The sequence below is a fragment of the Xenopus tropicalis genome, chromosome 6, assembly GCF_000004195.4.
Source record: "Xenopus tropicalis strain Nigerian chromosome 6, UCB_Xtro_10.0, whole genome shotgun sequence".
Taxonomy (NCBI): Eukaryota; Metazoa; Chordata; class Amphibia; order Anura; family Pipidae; genus Xenopus; species Xenopus tropicalis.
In genome coordinates this window covers 77,526,378-77,548,231 of record NC_030682.2, presented here as the reverse complement: position 1 = coordinate 77,548,231, position 21,854 = coordinate 77,526,378, and the positions used below count along the sequence as shown (strand labels likewise).

Sequence of the window (21,854 nt, the reverse complement as noted above, 5' to 3'; positions counted from 1 at the left end):
AAAATGTTGTTTCATTACATTACACATTGCCTTTACCTATTCAAAGGGAATCATACATTGCCACCTCCATTGATTGGGTATTACTGCTAATGCTGGCTGAAGAAGCTATGCATTTAGAACCCTGGCACCACAGAAAGTAAAAGTATGGAGACGGAGGCATTAGAACTCCTGTAATTTTGACTAAATCCTAGTGGGTTATATTTTACCCAGAATGAACCTTTATTCCCATATTCCCAGTGCACCTGATTTGCATTGCTTGGTTGAAATGAAAAAAACCATATTACTTTTGCATCATTCAGAACATGGAAGTCAGTAACACCAGGGGATACAAGACATTAGGGAGTCTTGTATCAAATGCATATTGAAGGATTTAGTACAGGGCTCCATTATTCCAGAAATCTGCTGCACTTTTATCCCTGTGCCAAATTATAATTCTGTGCAAGGTTCAGTGTGTAGCAGGTATAGGAAAGGTGCAAGTGCATAGTAACAATTGTGCTTAAAGGGATGCAATTGTCAGAGCTTGTGCTTACCACTGTATAAATGATCCTGACTATATTTACCAAATCTTTCATTGGTATGACTCAAATTATATAGACAAAAACTGTTAAACCTTTATAATAAGCATACAGGTATTAAACACAGGGAGCAGAAGACACATACGGACATGAGTTGGTAAAATCAATAATCAATCTTAATTCTTTGAATTCAGAGTATCAGCTAAGCACTGCAGCTATTTAAACAATTATGGGTTTCCTCAAAATCTGAAAAAGCACCTTTCTTCATGGGGTTAAGAGTCATATTTTGATTTGATGAAGTGCTCTCAGTTTCTTGCTTTTCTTGCTTTTCCAACACTACTTAAATTCCTTATATATGCCCACAATTAAAGCTTACAAAGTACAACGTAAGTCCATACACTCACGGTTCCTTGTAAACTCAGTCCGTTATCCACTGGTGCAAATCCTCCCGATGAACCTGGCCAGGTGCTTATAGTAATGAGCACAAGAAGAAAGGGGGAAAAAGGCACACAAAACGAATTGCCGGTGTAAAAAAATACCGCCAACCTGTGTATTGCGGAGTGCACATACAACGTTTCAAGAGCCACATGCTCTCTTCATCAGTGGAAAAAGTACACACAATTCAATAGCGATGCCCAACACCCTTACATATTATTACATTACAAGTAATATATGGTCTGTATGTGCACTCTGCAATAAACAGGTTGGAGGTATTTTTTTACACCAGCAATTCGTTTTGTGTGCCTTTTTCCCTCTTTCTTCTTGTGCTAACAATTACAGTTTGTCAACCCCAAAAATATTTTTTCCCTAATAAAAGAAAACATCATTTCAAGCAACATTTAAATGTGAAGTTATTGAAAATTGTTAGTGCTTTAAAAGTTATTTGTAAATGTAATTGCTATTGAAAGCTGCATTTGCTGAACTCCTGGTTGTTACTTTTTAAACAATGTTGCAAAGGTCAGACTCCTCCAGCATGACAGGCCTGTCAGTCTGCTGCCTTGTGTTACATTGTTTCAAATGCCAGAGCCACCAGGGCAGAGGATAGAAAAGGACTGGCAAACACTGCTTCTAATAAGTAAAAAACCATTGCAAATTCGTAATGAATGTATACGGCAAAGTTGCTTAGAATTATGTCTTCTTTTATTAGCCAAATTGTATTTTGGGTTGACTTGCCCTTTAATACATTTTCTGTATGCTATTTATTGATCTCTGCTTTATTCTGTTTATTACTGGTATACTAAATTCACAATACATACAGTATCATTTTCAAGAAAGTATATCCCACACCCTCAAAGTAAAAACAAACTAAGTAAGACAAGGTTTTAAAAGTACAATATTTCAGATTAGCACAGCAGTATTTTACATTCATCATTGTAAAATGGTTTTCATTGATAATATTTCCATATCATTAGGTACCAACATGAACGGGGGTCCACTAAACAGTTTAATGTCCAATGTGCGTAGATTTATCAAAGTACATGTCATTTAGAGACCCCAAAATATACTGCATACTAATGGATTACATTTACCTAATTCATAAACACTCAACCAGTTTTATGTGTAAAAGCTGCAGAAAAGTAAGGTTACCCATGGAAACCATATTTTGGAAAGTACACATGCAGTCCAAAATGGATAAATATTTTTTTCTACCCCAAACTACCAAGCAGCAAAGCTTTCCTAAAGTTAGCGGTTGGAATTTGCCTCAATTTATCTTGCACAATTTCTTACATACAAAGGCACATCACCCAAAATATGAATGCCAGAGGTCTAATGAACAGTTTGATACCGAATATGCATAGATATACCAAAGTATGTGATATATACAAACCCCAAATGAAAATAGTGCATATGGATTTTTCTAGTCTGCCAAATCAGTTTTTGCAAAAAGAGCCCCATGACCACATATTATGTTTTGACCCGCTAACTGTACTGAGTAACCCAGAAAACTATATAATTTTGAAAAGTTCACATTCTGACAAAGCCAACATGGGTAAACACACCTTTATACACCAAATTGCCAATCTGCAAAGCTTTCCTAAAGTTAATGGTTTTTGTGACTTTTCTGAAAATTAACTAAAATTGTTGCAATTTGCCATATTTATCTCACAGAATATCTTACATACAATGACACATCGTCCTAAATATGAATGCAAGAGGTCTACTGAACAGTGTGCTGCTCAAAATGCAAAACCAAAGTATGTGGTATGCACAGACCCTAGATGAAATTTTCTCGCCTGCCAGGCCAGCATTTGGAAACAGCCCCCTGACAGTGTATTATGTGCCATAAGACCCCCTAACTGTAAAAAGACCCAAAGAAAACCATATATTTTTGGTACACATTCTGACAAATTCAAAATAGGTAAAGATAGGATATGCGCATGCACAGCTAAAGGACATGGCTGCCCTCCTTTAGAGCTGTTAGAGCTCCGGTTAAACTGCCACTCAACAGGTGACACAAGTGCTTCCTGTAAGCACCGCCTACCGCATGCAGCTCCCCTACATACCAGCGATCATGGGGAGGAGACGAAGGTACACGGGAGGCACACTCTCTCCCTTCCTTCATGGGAAACAGGCAGACCGCATGGGAGAAAAACAAAATGGCGATGTACAGGAAGAGAATGCGGGCACAGTATTTGTGCTCCCTTACCACTGACTCGCCCACAGTTTCTCCTCGCTCAGACAGGCCTGAAGAAGCAGATACCAGGTGATAACCCGGAAAATAGCATCAACACTGGCTCTCAGTATCAAGCTTTCTGAGAACATTAATCTTATAACATCAGCAGATTTAACTGCGCAGCTGGAAAGACTTCATGATAAACTCACTAAAACTATAGCAGATCACATTAAGACTGCTATTACAGATTTAACTAGAGAAGTAGCCACATGGATCACCTTGAATTATGGTCAAAGTAATATCAATTAATGTAAATGGTTTAAACTCTCCTATAAAAAGAGCCCTGGCTTTGAAAGAACTTAACAGTCTCTGAGCAGACATAGCTTTTCTTCAGGAGACGCACCATAAGAATGGAGAGGCCTGGAGCCTCTGGCCCAAATAAAAAGGCAGGTGTGGCAATACTAATCCTCAAGTGCCTTAACTACAAAACAGAATCAGTGATCAGAGACCCTAAGGGTCTATATGGGTCACTATGTGCTTGTTCAGGGGACTCTAGGGGAAGTCCCACTACTGTTAGCAAATGTATATGTGCCTAATAAGCATCCCCTAGCCTTTCTGTGTTGAATAAGATTGACTCCTGCCAATGCCAATATGTGCTCATGGGAGTGGACCTCAATATGACCTTCTATATAGATAAAGACAAAATGTAGTGCGAAATACACAACTAATATTCATCCGACAACATGGTCAGACCACGCTCCTATTGAAATCATACATACATATATCCAAACCACCAAACAGAACAAGTGCCTGGAGGCTAAACGAAACCCTCTTAAAGATCCTGGAGATTAGGGAACAGATACAAAATCTGTTAGGGGAATATTTTTTACTTAACACACAGACAGTACAGTCCCAGGGGACACTATGGGAGGCCCATAAGGCAGTTATCAGAGGGCATTGTATAGCCTTAAGCACTAAGCTCAAAAAAACTACTCAGCTGAAAATACAGGAAACTGAAAATGTACTACAGTTGCGCAACAAGCTCAAGGACTTGAAAATACAACAGGCCGAGAAAACATTGGCTTGGAACAAACAAGTCTTTTATGAGAAAGCTAATCGTGCCCATACCATGCTGGCAAGAAAGCTTAAACAAAACAAATCTTTGCCCCCCACAGGTCATACACATCCCTACTGGACCAATATGCGACCCTACACAAATAACAGAAGAGTTTGCATGCTTTTACCAACTCCTATATACAACTACAGCACACAATTCACAACTCACAATACGCAACCAGACTTTAGCCCCAGAAGTCCTAGATAAGCTGAATGCCGAGGAAGAGATCTCTTCAGTCCTGAAGGACCTCCCTACCCAGAAATCCCCCAGCCCAGATGGCTTCCCATACTCATATTACAAAACTTGCATTACAAGATATACTCACACCACACTTACATAAGCTATATAATAGCTTTTGGTAGGGGAAACAAATCCCCACAACCTTTCTAGAATCCTGCATTTCTTTAATACCAAAAGAGGCTAAGGATCCCATCTTATGCACAAATTATCGACCCATATCACTCCTAAACTCAGATTACAAAAATTTTCACAAAGATTTTGGCTTTAAGGATAAACACCACTCTCCCTAGATATATTAATCAGGACCAAGTTGGTTTTGTACCCCGGTCACAGAGCAGGGGTCAATACGAGAACGGTCATAAACGTAATTAACCTAGCTAACAAAAAGTCCTCCTGCATGCTCCTGCTAGGTTTAGACCCTGAAAAGGCATTCGATTGGCTTAGATGGGACTTGTTTGAAAGCTTAAAGGAGAAGGAAAGGTTAAGTCACTTGGGGGTGCCAAAATGTTAGGCACCCCCAAGTGACTTAAATCGCATACTTTTTACCCCGGGCTGGTGCCCCTGTTCAGAGAAAACAGCACCAGCCCGGGGTAGCTGCGAGCGCTTCCTCTTCTGTATTCGCTGCGCGCGCATGCGCAGTAGAGTGAAAAAGCCGAACTTAAACATAGAAGTCGGCTTTTCACTCTACTGCGCATGCGCCGGCCCACGGATTTCGCCGGCAGCGCGAAGACGGAAGGAGGAAGGCTCGCTGCAGGTGCCCTGGGCTGGTGCTGTTTTCTCCTAACAGGGGCACCAGCCCGGGGTACAAGGTAAGCGATTTAAGTCACTTGGGGGTGCCTAACATTTTGGCACCCCCAAGTGACTTAGCCTTTCCTTCTCCTTTAAGCTCCATTGGATTCAAGGGTCCAATTGTGACGGCCCTAAGCTCGTTATACTCAATCCCTCAAACTCGGGTAAAAATAGCCAATAATTTATCAACATTCATAGCCATAAAGAATGGCATGAGACAGGGGTGCCCCCTGTCACCCCTCCTCTTTGCCATCAGCATCAAACCCCTAGCGCAGGAGATTAGAGCAATCCCCAATATACATGGAGTAATACAGGGTAAGGAGGAATATAAGATTGCACTGCATGCAGACAACATCGTATTCACCATCACCAACCCCCTTACATCATTACCTAATCTGCATAGGTCTACACAGATGTACAGCAATCACTCTGGTTACAAAGTTAACAATTCAAAATCTGAAGCCCTTCCTATAAACCTCCCTTCTCATCAAATACAGTTACCACAATTAAACTTTCAATATCAATGGAATACCGAAACTATCAAGTATTTAGGGGTCAATATATCTAAAAACTATAACTCTATATACCAGTCTAACTATAGCAACCTATTTAAAGTCCTATCAGAGGACCTTTAAAAGGTGGCACACATACAACCTTTCATGGTTTGGATGAATAGCATCCATAAAAATGAACCTTCTCCCATGACTTCTCTTCCTGTTTGACACCCTACCAGTAGAGGTTCCTAGAGTAAAATTAAAGAAACTACAAAAAGAAATTTTAAACTTCATATGGGGACAGAAAAGGCAGCTGGCAGTATGAGAATAAACCAGAGATGCCTAATCAGTAGATTCTACACAAAAATACACCATAAATACATGGTGAAATGGACACAATTACTTGACACTCCCATTGACTGTGATGCATGGGAACGCACATGGACTAATGCGAGACAGACCCCCATATGCGTGGTGCTGAAGGAATCTATATACAGTACTTCTCAGTTGGTATCATACACCACTCATTTTGTCCCAGCTCTTCCAGAACACTGCTTCGGCACTCTGTTGGAGATGCGGGACTGAAGTGGGCACTTTGTGTCATATGTTTTGGTCCTGCCCAAAACTGACAGTTAAGGGATATAGTTCACAATTGGCTGAGAAGAGTAATATTCATAGATGTCTTCTGGGGCCAACTTATCTGCATCCTGGGAGATGAAGTGCCCAGCGTTTAATAAATAGTATCATAACTGCAGCTAGAGGGGCAATAGCAAAAGCCTGGAAAGCTAATATACCCCCTACAGAATTAGTCTTTCTGGGGAGAATCAGATACAGTATATACGTAGAATGGACTACCTTACTGCTCTCAAACATGATAACATAAAGAACTTCAACAAAATATGGTCAAATTGGGACTATGTGGATAGCCTAAGATCACATTAAGGGGAAGTGAACCTGAGAATGGTGCAACCTTTGATTTCCTGACTATTGCATTACTTCTATTCAGTATTCATAATATTACCTTTGTTATTTCTTTGATGTTATAACTTTTCCTTTTTTCTTTTGCACTACCCTTTTTTTGCCTTCTGTTTTCTCTTTATATAATTAAAATTCAATAAAAAGACAATTAAAAAATAATAGGTAAAGATGTCTTTCTACACCAAACTACCAAACAGCAAAGCTACACTATTAAAAAAGTAACGAACAGTAATATAAGCTAAAAACTACAAAAAGCGAATCAATGAAATAACAAAATAACTTAATTAACAGCGTGGTTAGTGGTCAGAATACCTGAACCAATAGTCACGCTGTGAAATAAATAGTTTTTAGGGGAAAAACAAAAGACAAAATGATAAAATATAGAACTTGAAAAAAAAGTATACAGTATATTTGTGTATGCAAGTGTGTACATTTCTAAAAAGTGCATGAATATATGTGTATGTGTAAATATGTGCAAAAGTGCGCAAAAGCAAAAAAGAAAAAATGCAGAAAAAAAACTACAGTTGTTAAAAGGTGTGGTATGTGTGTGTGTGTAAATGTATGTATGTGTAAATGTGTGTATGTAGGTAAAAAAAGGCCACTTACCATTTTTGTGAGCAGGGGGGTCCTTGGAAATGATGGCGGTCCCAGGATCACAGAGTCTTCACAGCAGGAAGTGGATGTGTGGGCCATGGGGAAACGGAGGAAGAAGCGCTAACAGCAGACGCAATTGCGCATGCATTGCAGGACTGACTTGGTAGCCCCCTAGGCATGCTGCCGAGGGGGTTGGAGGCACATCTGACTCTCTGCACTAGTAGCTACGTTCTTGGCAGGTAAAGACCTTTCCTGGAAGAACATTCTACATTCTCGACATGGAAAGGGTTATTAAAAACAGCAAAACACAAATCCTAGAAAATGCCAAATAAAACAATTAACTTTATTCATTTTTTTACATTTCTTACGCTAATATTTTCTTGATAAGATGTGCTCAGTTTATTTTACAGGGTTTACTATTTCACATGTTGGCTCCTTGTAAGAAGATAATAATAATAAATGTGGGCGACAATAAAAAGTTTGTTGGTCTGAGAACAATGGAATCAAAGTCATGGTTATCTCTGCAGTGTGGGTCAAATATACTAGTTTATATAGACTCTGGTTCAAAGTGTGTAAATGTATGTGTGCCAACTGATAACTGCTTCATGGGTAAAACTGATGTTATTTTATGTGTAGAATTAAGGTTATTTTTTTTGGCAGCATATATATTCTCCAGACTAAAGTCTTGCAGCAGGACAGAGTGAGCCCTAGGGGGATGCAGTACACTGTCATGAACAATCAAGGCACACAAATGTGCAATATCAGACACATCAGTAACTGTGTCTACATTGGTTTTAAAATATCCTTAAGCAACTAATTATTAACAATACTGAAAAAATATATTTGTGCAAATACTGTATATAAAGAAGAAGGTCTATTTGTATGTTTATTATAGAGACAAATGCTTTCTTCTTTAAAAACATATAACCGCATATTTATTCACAAATTTAATGTAAACTATGAGAATCAAGATAACAAGATGCAGCGGGGAGACAGTAAACTGGAGTTTTTGTGTCAAGGAGAAAATTTCTGTAGCAATCATCCAGAATGTCTGCACTAAACAGAAAATACATACAACATACATGCTGATTGGTTGCCATGGTTTACAGATGTAGCAAATTTGTACCTTTTATATGTTCATTAATGAATATTGATTCAAACACCAATGTCATCTCTCTGCGACCTTGACCCACCAACTTACTTTTACTGTAGTTAGATCATCTAGTGATCTAAATAACAGAAAAACAATTTATCTGAAAAACCCCTGGACCCAATCATTCCCAGTAATCTTGTACTACACAACTCACAGGTAATTTATTTATTAGGGTTTCCTTTCTCTGAGTTTATGCCATGTCACTTACATATTCTGAAATATTGCATTGAGCTAGGTTATAGCTTGTTAAAAAAGAAAAAAAAGATTTTGTAAGGGAGTTTGAGCCTTCTTAAGGCAATAGGTATAATAAGTACTTAAACTGTAACTACAAACAAACAGAATCTCACAGCCACAAGTAAATCTATGTGCTTGTTTGAGAATGTCATAGTGGCCAAGCCATCTGCCGCAACCACTTCTCATTAGGAGTCTCGTATGATCAACATCTGGTGGGATTAGGGACTCCTCTGAATGACAAAAGGATTTATTATGCCGTGCTTACATGTAGCTTTAGCTCCAGAAAAAGCAACAGAAAAATATTGTTAAAAATAGAACCATTATCCATTCAGTAGAAATACATTTTCAAAAAGTACAATATATGCAGAAACAAATATGTTTATATTTTATTTCTGAAAACTATAGAGTGCTTTATTGAGTATATGAAATGATCTAATATATACAACAGCCTGCTAGCACAATGTCTGTCATTTACATTACATATACAACTGCATTACGAATGCTTAAGAAATTACATAAAGAGATTAAGTATAAAAGCCAGATACTATATTAGACTGTCCCATGCACAGCCACCAAAAACTTGATTTTAAGATTGTGCAAATTAATGCTGGAAATATAATTTTAAAATGTTTTTATTTAAAAACAATTACCTCTCTACTTTAATAGTTTAACAGTTTCTACCAATATTAATAATTAATTTATTATAAATTGGCGCTTCCTGGCAATAGCAATTGTGGTTTTATATATTACAGCAAGAGTAGACAGCCTATGAAAGAGGTGTGGCTTAGGTATAGAAGCATGTTGTAAGCATAATATTTAAGCAGGTAGCTTTCACAATTATTACTTGGCCTAGAAGGGGTTAGATATGCTGATGTTGGGCATGTTTAAAGAAGCCAGAAGACTTGAGTGGTAGCTTCCCACAAGGAAAAAATGGCAAACTAAGTAATGTAACAGGTGCAAGTGTAACCCCTTTAAATTAACAGATTCAATAACACTAAACAACCAGTGGCTGCAGCTGCCTAACAAATGTATATTATAGTACCTACACTTCAAATGCTTTAAGCAGTGACTTTCAAAACAAATGGAAAACTGGGAAAAAGAATGAGAAACAAAAAAGAAAGGACAGAAATAACAAGGTGTTGCTAAACCTCTGATTAAAATATGATTAAAGGAGAAGGAAAGGTAAAAACTAAGTAAGCTTTAACAGAAAGGTCTATGTAAATACAGCCATAAGCACTCACAGAATTAGGAAAATGGAGGGAGCAATTAAGAAGGGATAGAAAAAAAACAGAGGGAAGAAGAGAGCACAAAAGAGAATGAAATAGGGTTGAGAACATAAACGCGAGATAAACCAAAGTCTCCTGTTTTTATGCGTATATCGGCTACATGTGTCTGCACCCGAGCGTATGTCATTCATTTGGGTGCAGGCACATGTAGGATGCGTAGGGCAGAATTTTCAGCAATCGTTTTTATGCTTGCCAAAAATATCCGCCCTACGTCTCGTGTGGCATTAGCCTAAATAATATGGGCAGAAGACAATAGATTAAAATGGACAGGAAAAGCATACATGGTATGTGAAGAAAAAGTAAGCAAGAGAGGAACAGAAAACTCTTGAAGATAAAAAATGGGTACAAAGGAAAGGCATAAGAAAAGCAGACAACAAGGGACAACAAAAGTGAGTTGAGAGTGTTGTGGGCACAAGGGAGAGGTGCATGGTCACCAATTTACAATTTAGTATTATGTAGAGAAGTATGGAGAAAACTCTGAGAAAAATGCTGCAAACAATTTATTTAATGTGCTAATTAGTACCACTGTGTGGTACACTACATAATACCATGACTACATGTGTGCTTGGGCAGGAGCACATTGGAGTTTACCTTAAACACTACTAGTCAGTTTGGACCACTGGAAATTAGTGAATCTAGTGCCTTATCACTGCAGTCAGTGTTTTTGTTTTTTTATGGTATTACAGTATATGATGGTGATGGCATTACTCATTTATCTCACAGTATAATGTGCTGAGGGTGACATTGACAGTTTACCCCCACTGTTTGCCTGGCAGTAATGCTTTTATAACATCTTCCTTATCAAAAGTAGATCCTAACACTTGTGGATCTGTCACAACTTTTTTTTAGCCCTTCCTACATGCTGTTAGTGACATTTGAAAAATGATTCTTAGAATTTTCAGAACAAATGTTAAGTCACAAAACTCTTACAATCGGACTTTTGACCTGGGGTAGCAATTTGGATATTTTTGCAAATGCTAGATGAGATTTATTTTGGGCCTTTGTTTGGCTCCCTGGTCCGTAGTGTAGCTGAAATACCAGAGCCTATAGTAAATGTCAGTCAACATATGTCTAGTACCCACCACTTTTCTATTCTACTCCACTCTACTATATAGTACATCTAGGTTTCCTGCACCTACTGCTTTTCACTTTGTGCTTGGAGTGTACGACCCACTACATTTATTGTATAATATGATCATTTTGCCAGTACCCTTTTTTATGCTATAACATGCTTGAGATGACAGTGCCAGTGTAGAATAACTGTCTTCTTTTTAATGAGTGCTACCAAAACATGCTAAATATAAACAGGGGATTTCAACACATAGTTTGCATCCTTTCATGCAGCATGTTTGCCATAGAAGTATGGACTCTCAACAAATGTCACCCCATGTTCTATTTCCCCCCAATACATTTAATTTTCAACACAAACACATTTAACACAACACTCTCTAAGGTGACAATGTCATGTGACAGGGTAATATCTGCTTATTTCCAGCAAATCTTAAATTCTCCCAGTGGTTCATTTACTTTTCTTCTTCACCACGTCTTCACCACGTCTTATCCCTGTCTCACTGCATATTCAACATAACGAAAAATGAAGGATTGTGATTATACATTAGTTACATATCAACAAATGATTCTACCTTCTAAAATCTAGCATATTTTGGAAAAAACACTTCTTATGCCAGTTTTGCTGGTATGAAACTAAAGTTAGCATTCTCCCACCTCCCTGTAATTTTGTGAGTATGCTGAAATAAAGTAACTGTGAAAATGGATTGGAATTATTCCTGCTCAAGTGTGCAATTTCATTCCTATAGACATGCAATACTATGTGAGGATAAATGACATATCACAGTTTTCAGCTCTTGAAGAGTATCATTATTAATCTTTCGATCTCACACAGAATGTGCTAACCTTTTAAGTAGGTTAAATAGTAAAGAAGTAGTCTGGTTTATGATCCTGACAGATGCATTTCAGTACATTGCGCTTCCAAGAGACTGATTATCAGGCAATCCTCTTCAAACGTAATCATGTTGAGCTATCCCTGTGAAGTTCTAACTTTTTAATTCAGCTCTCCAATTCTTTACTAATCATGAACAACGTTAGTACAGTAATTACATTATGAAGTCTCTATATGTAATTGAAATAGCAAACATGTCAGTTTGTGCTCTAGCGTGATTATCTGCCCTTAAAAGCACTCTTTTTATCCCTTTCTGTTTCAAAATAACAGCAGAACAAAGCGTAAATGCTCTAGTAAAAGAAAGCACTGATTTATTTACATGCCATTCTGGGTCATTCATTTATCGCATTAAAAGAACCAGTTCCTGATAACATCTCTCTTACTGCTCTGTTCTACTAAACACAAAGCCACAATTGCTAATGTGCCATTATAAGCTTAAATAAAGTCCTATTACATTTATTTTAGTAATGACACACATGCACACAAAGACATATGGGACCTATTTACTATTTGTCTGGTGTCTGTGTATTTCCTGTGCTGGCATGTAAAAATATGTGTTGTGTAGGAGAACACATATTGTTTTTTTTTTTTAAATAAAGGACTACAAAATATTTGAGACAACTTTTACTAAATAGTAAAAAAAAAATCACACAGCAGTTAAATTCTGTTTTTTAAAAAGAATTTGCACAAATCACACCAATCTGAACAACAATATATAGGCCTCTTTACAGTCCTGAAAAAGGTACCTTAAACCATAATAGGTAAAAACTGACACAAGGGCACCCACTCCATTTAGAAGAAGGGAGGTTCCGTTTAAATATTTGGAAAGGAAAGCCCTGAAGCTATAAGTGCAGGGGCTGCATGACAAGGGATCCGAATAACCAGCAGCCAGATTACACTGGTTTATGTTTAGAGATTGGCAGAAGTAGGTTCAACTGTGGTTAGGTGAGAAGGAAAGGCAGGAGAAAGCTGGCCTGGGGGGTGGAGAAAGAGAGGGATGTGATGGATTTTTTTGGATATATGATAAAATGTTTTAAGTTTTATTTGTTACAGCATCGTTAGGACCTTGCCAGACTACTGCACAGGTAATTTTAGCAGAGGGAGGAAGGAGGTTCTCTCCTGTAACTGCATGGTGGATTGATAGATACAGACGCTACTACTGCTTCTGCTAGGTGACAGCCTGCTTGGATTTCCTTTCATCGAGACACTGCAGATCCAGGACCAGCAGCAGGGCTGCTGAACTTCTCTCATGGTTGGTAAAGCAGCTCTTGCAGGTAGCAGAGTTTGAGCCATCCTTTCTTTAGGTAGAGGCAGTTTAATACTCATTCAAGTCCTCAGCGAGGAATGGCAGAGCATAGTAGCAACCTCTTATGGAATTATGGCGTTATAATATTGCCTTGGGTTAGGCTGGCATGGTCCTATTTATTTGATAAAATGTGAATAAATGCTGTGGCCATTTTCTCCACCTCTGTCTCCTGGTGTTTCATTAAGGTATGTAACAAGGGGGTTCAGTGGGGTGCCTCAAGGCGAAGGGGCAATTTGAGGAGTCCCCTTGTCAAGGATTTTTTACTGTGAGAGCTGTGAAGTTGTGGAATTCCGTACTGGCTGATACATTATATAGCTTTAAGAAGGTGCTGGTTGGCTTTTTAGCAAGTGAGGGAATACAGGGTTATGGGAGATAGCTCTTAGTATAAGTTGATCCAGGGACTGGTCTGATTGCCATCTTGGTGTCAGGAAGGAATTTTTTTCCCCTCTGTGGCAAATTATAGAGGGTTTAGATGGGTTTTTTGCCTTCCTCTGTACCAACTAGCAGTTAGGCAGGTTATACATAGGCATTATGGTTGAATGTGATGGACATATGTCTTTTTTGCAACCTAACTAACTATGTTACTACTATGTTACTATGTTATTTAGTAGAATTTAACTGCTTTGTGGTGTGTGGCTTAAACTTTCCATAAATACCACATCAAACAATATCAGTATTTAGTGATAAGTGGGCTCTGATGGGAATGGGTGATTATGATGCACCAGCATGATAGAAAAAATAAAAGAAGGAAGTTCGGCAAAGAGAAGAAATGTTCTGGTTTAACTTCAGTTATAAAGTTAATAATAATATTAATAATAATTATAGATTGAAAAACTAAGCAGCTTTTTGGTTGTTTGGAAGTAATGTCTTAATAAATACCAGATCAGAGAGATGTAAAATAATGAAAAATACTAAGCGGTAGATGTGATCTTTAAGATTTTTTAGCTATGATTCCAAGAATATCTATGTCTAAATCACTAAAGCAGTATAGGATCTAATATGCAGATGTTTTGGGGCTGGTTCATTGTGTAGCTGTAAGAAACAACGATTTGCATATGGCTTGAAATCATGTGAAAGGTAAAAGAGACCCCAGTCATCAATTATTGGTTGTTTCAATGCAGTAGTTGCTGACATCTTAGCTCCTGCAGTGAGATTGGTTATCTACTGGTAAATCTTTAGGTTTAGGGATTTTAGTATCCTAAAATCTTTATTATTATAATGTTTTATTCGTTTGTCTCAAAATAGGATTTACAATTATGTTTTTGTGTCACAGTACATCAATTTCACAAAATAAAACTAAATGAGCTGCTTTATATATAACAAGAGAAAATATAGAGATTGTATTCAGAGTTATTGTGTACTTGTCTTTTATTATTTTTATTACAATTAGTATTAGTATTTTTTTTTTATATATTTAGTTTGTGAGGTCCACTTTTCTTCAACTCTACTTCAAACAACTCTGTTAATACTGTTAATCACAGGAATGATCTGTACTATGCATTAGAAATGCCATTGTTTACTTGCATCTTGTAGAGAGACATCACAGGAAGTCAAATAGTGATTAAGGTACAACATTTCTATTTTAATTTAGAGATGTTTAATATTGGACAGATCAAGGCTAAGGAGATTATTGACTAAACCAGCTGTTATGGAGGAATAATGAAAACCTATAATATTATTCATGCTTGACAGTAGAATAAAAAATGTTTTTACTTACTCATGCTCATATACAGCATATAAAAAAAGTGTTCTTGAATTTAATCATAATCACTTTTAAAAAAAATAAATTCTTGTTTAACAGTTATTTTGAAATGTAATGCAATTTGCTGTATCATCTTACATTTACTTTTTCCCTTGTCCTGTTCAGGGAAAATTTAAGATAATAGGTATAATGAACCTTCTTATTAATGCATGGCACAGATGTGATAGGAGACTACTGCAGTTTTATTGTGTAAAAAGCAATGTAAATTTTAGATAAGGGAATGGGGCAGAAAATAGGATTAGTCCAGATTATATGGAGGATTAGTAGCCAGAGACTAAAGATGTCCATACATTGCCACTAAAATGGTTGAACAGTTTGGATGGCATCAACTTTAGTGGCCATATACAGCAGACTATCACAGTGAATTTGGACTGAAAATTGAATCAGGCAATAGATGGACAGCACATTCAGACAGGACCAGATTTAATGATTTTTGCCCCTAGGCTGCCACTTCTCATCCCAACCAATTCAAATCCCCCCTACTTGCACCTCCGCTTGCCAAGTTCGAAGTAGCAGGATTTCCAATCAGAAAAAAATGTTGCACTCAAATATTATCATATTTCAAAGGGACTCAAAATATGATATTATCCCCAATAGAGGGTCCTATAGTCTTGGTTGTGGGTACCCAGCGTGAAGGCCATTTTGAGTGATATTTGGGAAGAATGCATATTTGTTCTCCGTAAAGGAGAAGCAAAGGCAAAGTCACTTGGGGGTGCCAAAATGTTAGGCACCCCCAAGTGACTTTAATCGCCTACCTTTTACCCCAGGCACCCCCAAGTGACTTTGCCATTCCTTGTTCTTTAATACTTCTGAAATCCCAGGTTGAAGGGTAAATCAAGGTATAGACATTTATTTATGTATAACTAAGACTGAATGGCTAAAACAGCAAAATATTCATATATCCTATGCTTGAAATGAGTCATATAGGGCCCTGAACAAATGTTGGACATCAAAGTGGAGACTTGAAGCAAAAAATATCTAAACTTCTAAACTAATTGATGTATACATTATGAAAAAGATTAATAAAATGTAATAGCTAATATGATATGTAACACCTCTGCACACCTTTAGCCAGTCCTTCTTGAATAATACCTATGTTTTTGTCCTATAAGTTTTAATAAGTACATATATAATCAAATATATGTAATAAAATATTTCTCATGTGGTCCTGATACATTTATAAACCTGTACAATTCACACACTTATAGCTTATAATGCTGACTAATTCCATTTGTAAGTAATTTATAAATCATTATCTACATATCATAATGTGATAAAAAGTGCAAACTTATGCCAAGCATGATGCCCCCAGAGGCATCCACATAGACAGACAAAGCTTTGTAGCAGACATCAGCATGACATGCCAATATGAATCTTGCCATGATGATAAATGATTTGATATTTGTACCATAAGACTACATTACCAATACAACATATAGCAGATCTGTGTTGTGTTCAGTTGCTGAAACATACATACAAACTGCTGAGAATTTTGCGAAATGGCAAAAATTCTGCAACTTTTGTGCCGCAACCCCAACTTTTTTGATGCGACCATGACTTTTTCCTCACTCTGCAAATTTTTGTTGTGGACATTTTTGCTGCAGTTTTGCAAAAATATTAAGCAATGGCGAAAGGCTGAATGTTGCAGCGAATCTGTACCTCGTGAATTTCACTTTCCCCCAGTTTCACTGATCACTTATTATTATTACATTTATTTATAAATCACCAACATTTTCTAAAGCATATCTGCAAGGTTATTAGGTAAGTGGGTATGCTTCACAAAAGATGTGAGTTTTTAGGGGGCATTTAAAACTCTAAAGGTTAGGGTAGTATTAATTAATTAATTAATTCTACTGGTAGGGAGTTACTCTTATGAAGTCTTGAGGGTGTCCATGTGAGACGGTTACTAGGCTAGTTTAAGGCTAGGTCATTTAGAGGTGAAAAGTGGTTAAGGAAGATCTTCTTTTGCTTCGTGGTTTAGAGGTTCAGGTTTTGTGCAACAATACGAAAAAGCCGGGATTATTGTGCAACTGTCATACCTGAGCGGCGGGGACGCCCGCCGCTCTCCAGACGGGGACGACCGCACCGATGCGCGTCCTCTGCTGCTCTGGCGCGCGAAGGTGCGCGCGCATCCTTATAAAGGCCGGCGCGCGCATGACGTCATCGCGCTGGCGACAAAATTCAAATATTTAAAGGTCCCTCTAAGGTATTTTGATCGCCCAACTTCGGTTTCGCTTCCTAGTTCCTGCTATTGCTTGATTCTGATTCGTGTTTTGACCCTTGCCTGACCCTGACCTTGCTGATTGCCGCCTGTACTGACCCTCTGCCTGCTTTTGACTACGGTTCTGGAATCTGACTTTGTACTTCGCTGCCTGTTTGATTTGACCTCGGCCTGATCACTTCGTCTCTTCTCCCCAATACTCTGCATACGCTAAAGTTCCCTTGCCTGCTCAGAACATCTGCCCTGGTCCTCTCACATTAAGTCCTGGCGGCACCCGAGTAGCGGAGGGCTCCTCCCGAAGCCAAAGGTGGCTGTTATAGGCAGAAGAGTGAGCTCAGACCGGGACCTTGGCTGTTGTTCTGAGTTTTGGGATACTGAGCGTGACAGCAACAAGTTGAAAAAGTTTTCACAGCTTTTCCTAAATTTTTTTTTTGTTTGTGCTTTTTTAGTTCGTATCTTAGTTCGTGATAAATAACTACCATTCTTGGGAATTTGTTTTTTTGTAGTTTCAAAAAAAACATAAAAAGAAAAAAATTTGGTTTTAGTAAATTACATGGGGTTAATGATTTAGTGAACTACCCTCAAGAGGGAAATATTTAGTGCAGTGCTGTCCAACTTCTGTGGTACCGAGGCCGGAATTTTTCCGGCCTACATGGTGGAGGGCCGATAATGGAAGCCAGTGTTGACCACTCCCCTTTTTTAAACCACACCCGTGTTAGCACATGACCATACCCATATTAATGGTGGTAGTACAGCAAAAACCTGCCATACTCTGCCTTCCCTACACTGCTTGTGTGTGCCATACTCTGCCTGCCCTGACCTGCCTGTGTGTGTGTGCCATACTCTGCCTGCCCTATGCTGCCTGTGTGTGCCATACTCTGCCTGCCCTACCCTACCTGCGAGTGCCATACTCTATCTGCCCTACCCTGCCTGTGTGCCCTACTCTAACTGCCACACACAGTCTGAGCCTGAGGTGTGAACAATGCAGTGGGGGAACAATGCAGGGATTAAAAGGTGTGAACAACACAGGGGATTACATTTTTAAACAATACAGGGGGATTACAGCCTGAATCTGAGCTGTGAACCATGCACGGTAACACGGTAAAGCAGCCAGACAGGTGGGGGGGCCACACATAGGGGGGTCGCGGGCTGCCAGTTGGACAGCACTGATTTAGTGGATCAAAATGTGCTATATATATATATATATATATATATATATATATATATATATATACTCACAGGACTTGTATGAAGCAAAAAAATGGTGTTTAATTCAACGTTTCGGCTTAGATTCAAACCGTCTTCAGGACACACCATTTTTTTGCTTCATACAATTCCTGTGAGTGCAGTTTGTTTGGGCTTACTAAAAATGTTATGTTAAGCATGCACCCAGGCTATACCCAGAGTTTTCTGTGTGCACCATTCCTGGACTTTTAATATATATTAATATATAATATTAATTATTTTGCATTGCTAATAATATGCTATACGATTTAGCCAAATGATCAATGACAACACATGTCTACATACACAGGTTTAATTATTCTATTTTTATTTATTTTTCTTATCATTTATGTATAAAAGAGGGCATCTAGTGTAATTCTAAGGGAGGCTTTGTTACTTTCATCTCTGCAATCTACAAAAAACACCCCTTTTTACAGTATATAAAACTATAATACACAAAAGTCATGAATAACCTGTAACCTGGCAATGTTATTTGGTTGTGATTAATTAATTAATAAATATGGGAATTACTGGTGCATGCTGGCAATTTCAAGCATTCAAACTGTGGGGTAACTTCAGTTTTTACATCCCATGTATAGAAAAGGGTTAAAAGAGTTACGGACTAGTGGTATTTTTTTGTCTGTGATAGTATATGTTTAGCATCCGGCAACTAATTATTGATTGGTGACTGCTAATGATTATAATCTACAGCAAAAGATGGAATTTTTTGAAAGGGAAAAACATTAATCATTTTGTATCTGTATATTTTATCAGAAGGATATGGAGGAGTCCATGTGTTTTTCTTTCCCATTTACTCCTTACTATTCTTTTCTTGACAGGTGAGAAATGACCTGACTGGTGAACTGGAAGACTCAGCTATACAAATTGCAGACACTGAAAGTTTCTCTAATGATCCTTGCAGCAGTGTAAAAAAGCTCAAGGTATGCAAAAATGTTTACATTTTACACAAATAAACATAACCTATATTATATATACCTTATAGGGTTCTATCACCTAGAAGGCCATGGGCTCTAGTCCAATAATCTACAGAATATAGTTTTATAGAAAGCAAGGGCAAATTTGCAAGCATGTTAGTCATTTTATACAACTATAACTCTGACATACAGTATAGCACAAACTCACATCAAGAATATGTTGACCCAACATCTTAAATAAAAAAAAAAAAGAAAAATATTTTTATAGACTAAAAAACATATTGTAAACTTATTGATTGTATATGCATCACACATATTATCGATCTAACCTGATTTTGTTGCACAGGAATGGAATCTGATATCCAGAAACCCATTATCTACAAAGCTACAAGCTACAGGAAGGCCATATCCAATTGATTCCATTTTAATCAAACTTATTCAAATAATTTCATTTTTTTCTGTAATAATAATTGCAAAACCTGACAAGCTTTTTATTCTTTGAAAAAAACATGATCATGAAAATACAACTTGAAGGTAAAAACAACTGATGCTAGAAAAATTAAGCAAGTTAAAGAACTCACTTTTTTCACATTGTTTCTTCCAAATAAATCAACCCCTAAGCATATTAAGTCAGCCCAAAAAGATCTGAATTGTACAGTTCACAGTAAGAAGATGGAATAAATAATGCAAATGTTTAAAATGTCATATGAGGATATTAGAGGTCACCTCAAAATTCCATGTCCAGTGTCTTTGGCCTTGTGCTGTTATATGATCATGGAACTCCTCAGTAACTTATAATATCCTTATATTTTATTAACAGGGGAACTTTATTCACTAAATATACAGTATATATATATATATATATATATATATATATATATATACACACACAGGTATGGGATCCCTTATCCAGAAACCCGTTATCCAGAAAGCTCCCAATTACGGAAAGGCCATCTCCCATAGACTCCATTATAAGCAAATAATTCCAATTTTAAAAATTGTTCTCTGTAATAATAAAACAGTATCTTGTACTTGATCCCAACTAAGATATAATTAATCCTTATTGGAGGAAAAACAAGCCTATTGGGTTTATTCAATATTTAAATGATTTTTAGCAGACTTAAGTTATTGAGATCCAAATTACGGAAAGATCCCTTATCCGGAAAACCCCAGGTCACAAGCATTCTGGATAACAGGTCCCATACCTGTATATTTATATAGATCTTTATAGGTATGTGTACTGGGGTTTGGAGCAATTGAACATGGTGGACTTTAGTCTTTTTTCAATCTAAATAAACTACATAACTATGAGAGACCCTCTTTATAGCCTCTGGCACAAGGGACATTTGCTATGTATCCACATAAAAAAACCCTTGGGCCATATCCTCATTAGCCAGCACAAAACAGCATCCACTCGTCAGACTCCAGGACAGAGGATAAAAATTCAAAAAAGCTTTATTAAGGATAAAAAACTAACATGTTTCGTGTGACTGCACACGTATTCATAGGTTCATGGAATAACAAACGATTCAGGGTTTAAAAGACATGCACAAGTATACAACAATAATAAAGTAGTGAAACCAGTATAAGCATCCATTAATACAAACAGTGTAAGCATCTATTAGTGCAGACAGTTTATCCTGATATCTATTACAAGTTTAATGATTAATATGTTTAATATTGGCATACATATATGATATATGATATTTCCTACTCCCCCAATCCATACAAAGATCACCACTCCCTTAAGATGTTCACCTTCTGTCTTGCACTTTAAATCCTTTAATAAGCTGTTCCCCTTCACCTTTCACTTGCTGCTACATTCCCCTGTGTTGCCTCCTCCCTACTCAGTCCCCATTATTTATCACCCTTCCTCCAACCTGCTCCCTAGTCTAGAGCTGTTTTGAAAAAATTAGTACAGTGGGGATATAGAGTTGGGGGAGGGAACATAGAGTTGTGTGGGTAGGACAGAGGTCTTACAAGGAGGAAACTGTTAAATTCCTGTAACTGATTTGTGGTTATTGCACATCCTCCATGCACCCTCCATCCATCACTCATGCCAGCATTAGCGCTAGTCAGGCCACCCCTGTTAATTTAATAGACTGCATGTGAACAAGGAAGAGCTGAAGGACTTTGTCTGTGAGTGGAGACAACTTGCTAGGCTGATGACATGATGCCGCCGATGAAGAGCATTTGGATTGTGGTTGTGCAGGGTTGAAGATGGGATGGTTTAAACGTACAGGGTGACCTAAAGACATTATTTACCAAATAAAATATTTAAATTTAAAAAGACACATATTTTACTGAGCATATCTTCTCTGTGTACTATAACAGAAATATGTTACATCTTGTGATAGTTACCTTTTAAGGGCAATGGCACATAGGGTGCTTTGATCAATATTGTCCTCTTAGAGAGACACAAAATTGAGTAC

At 37.6% G+C, this 21,854-nt stretch overlaps 1 protein-coding gene across 1 annotated transcript in view; it reads left to right on the top strand.

The window, feature by feature from the left end:
* Positions 1–21,854, top strand: part of gabbr2 (gamma-aminobutyric acid (GABA) B receptor, 2) — a 349,687-nt gene that overhangs the window by 145,348 nt on the left and 182,485 nt on the right. The window contains exon 4 of the mRNA NM_001016007.3: positions 19,327–19,428. Within this exon, the coding sequence (NP_001016007.2) occupies positions 19,327–19,428 (102 nt within the window). The remainder of the gene's footprint in view (positions 1–19,326; positions 19,429–21,854) is intronic.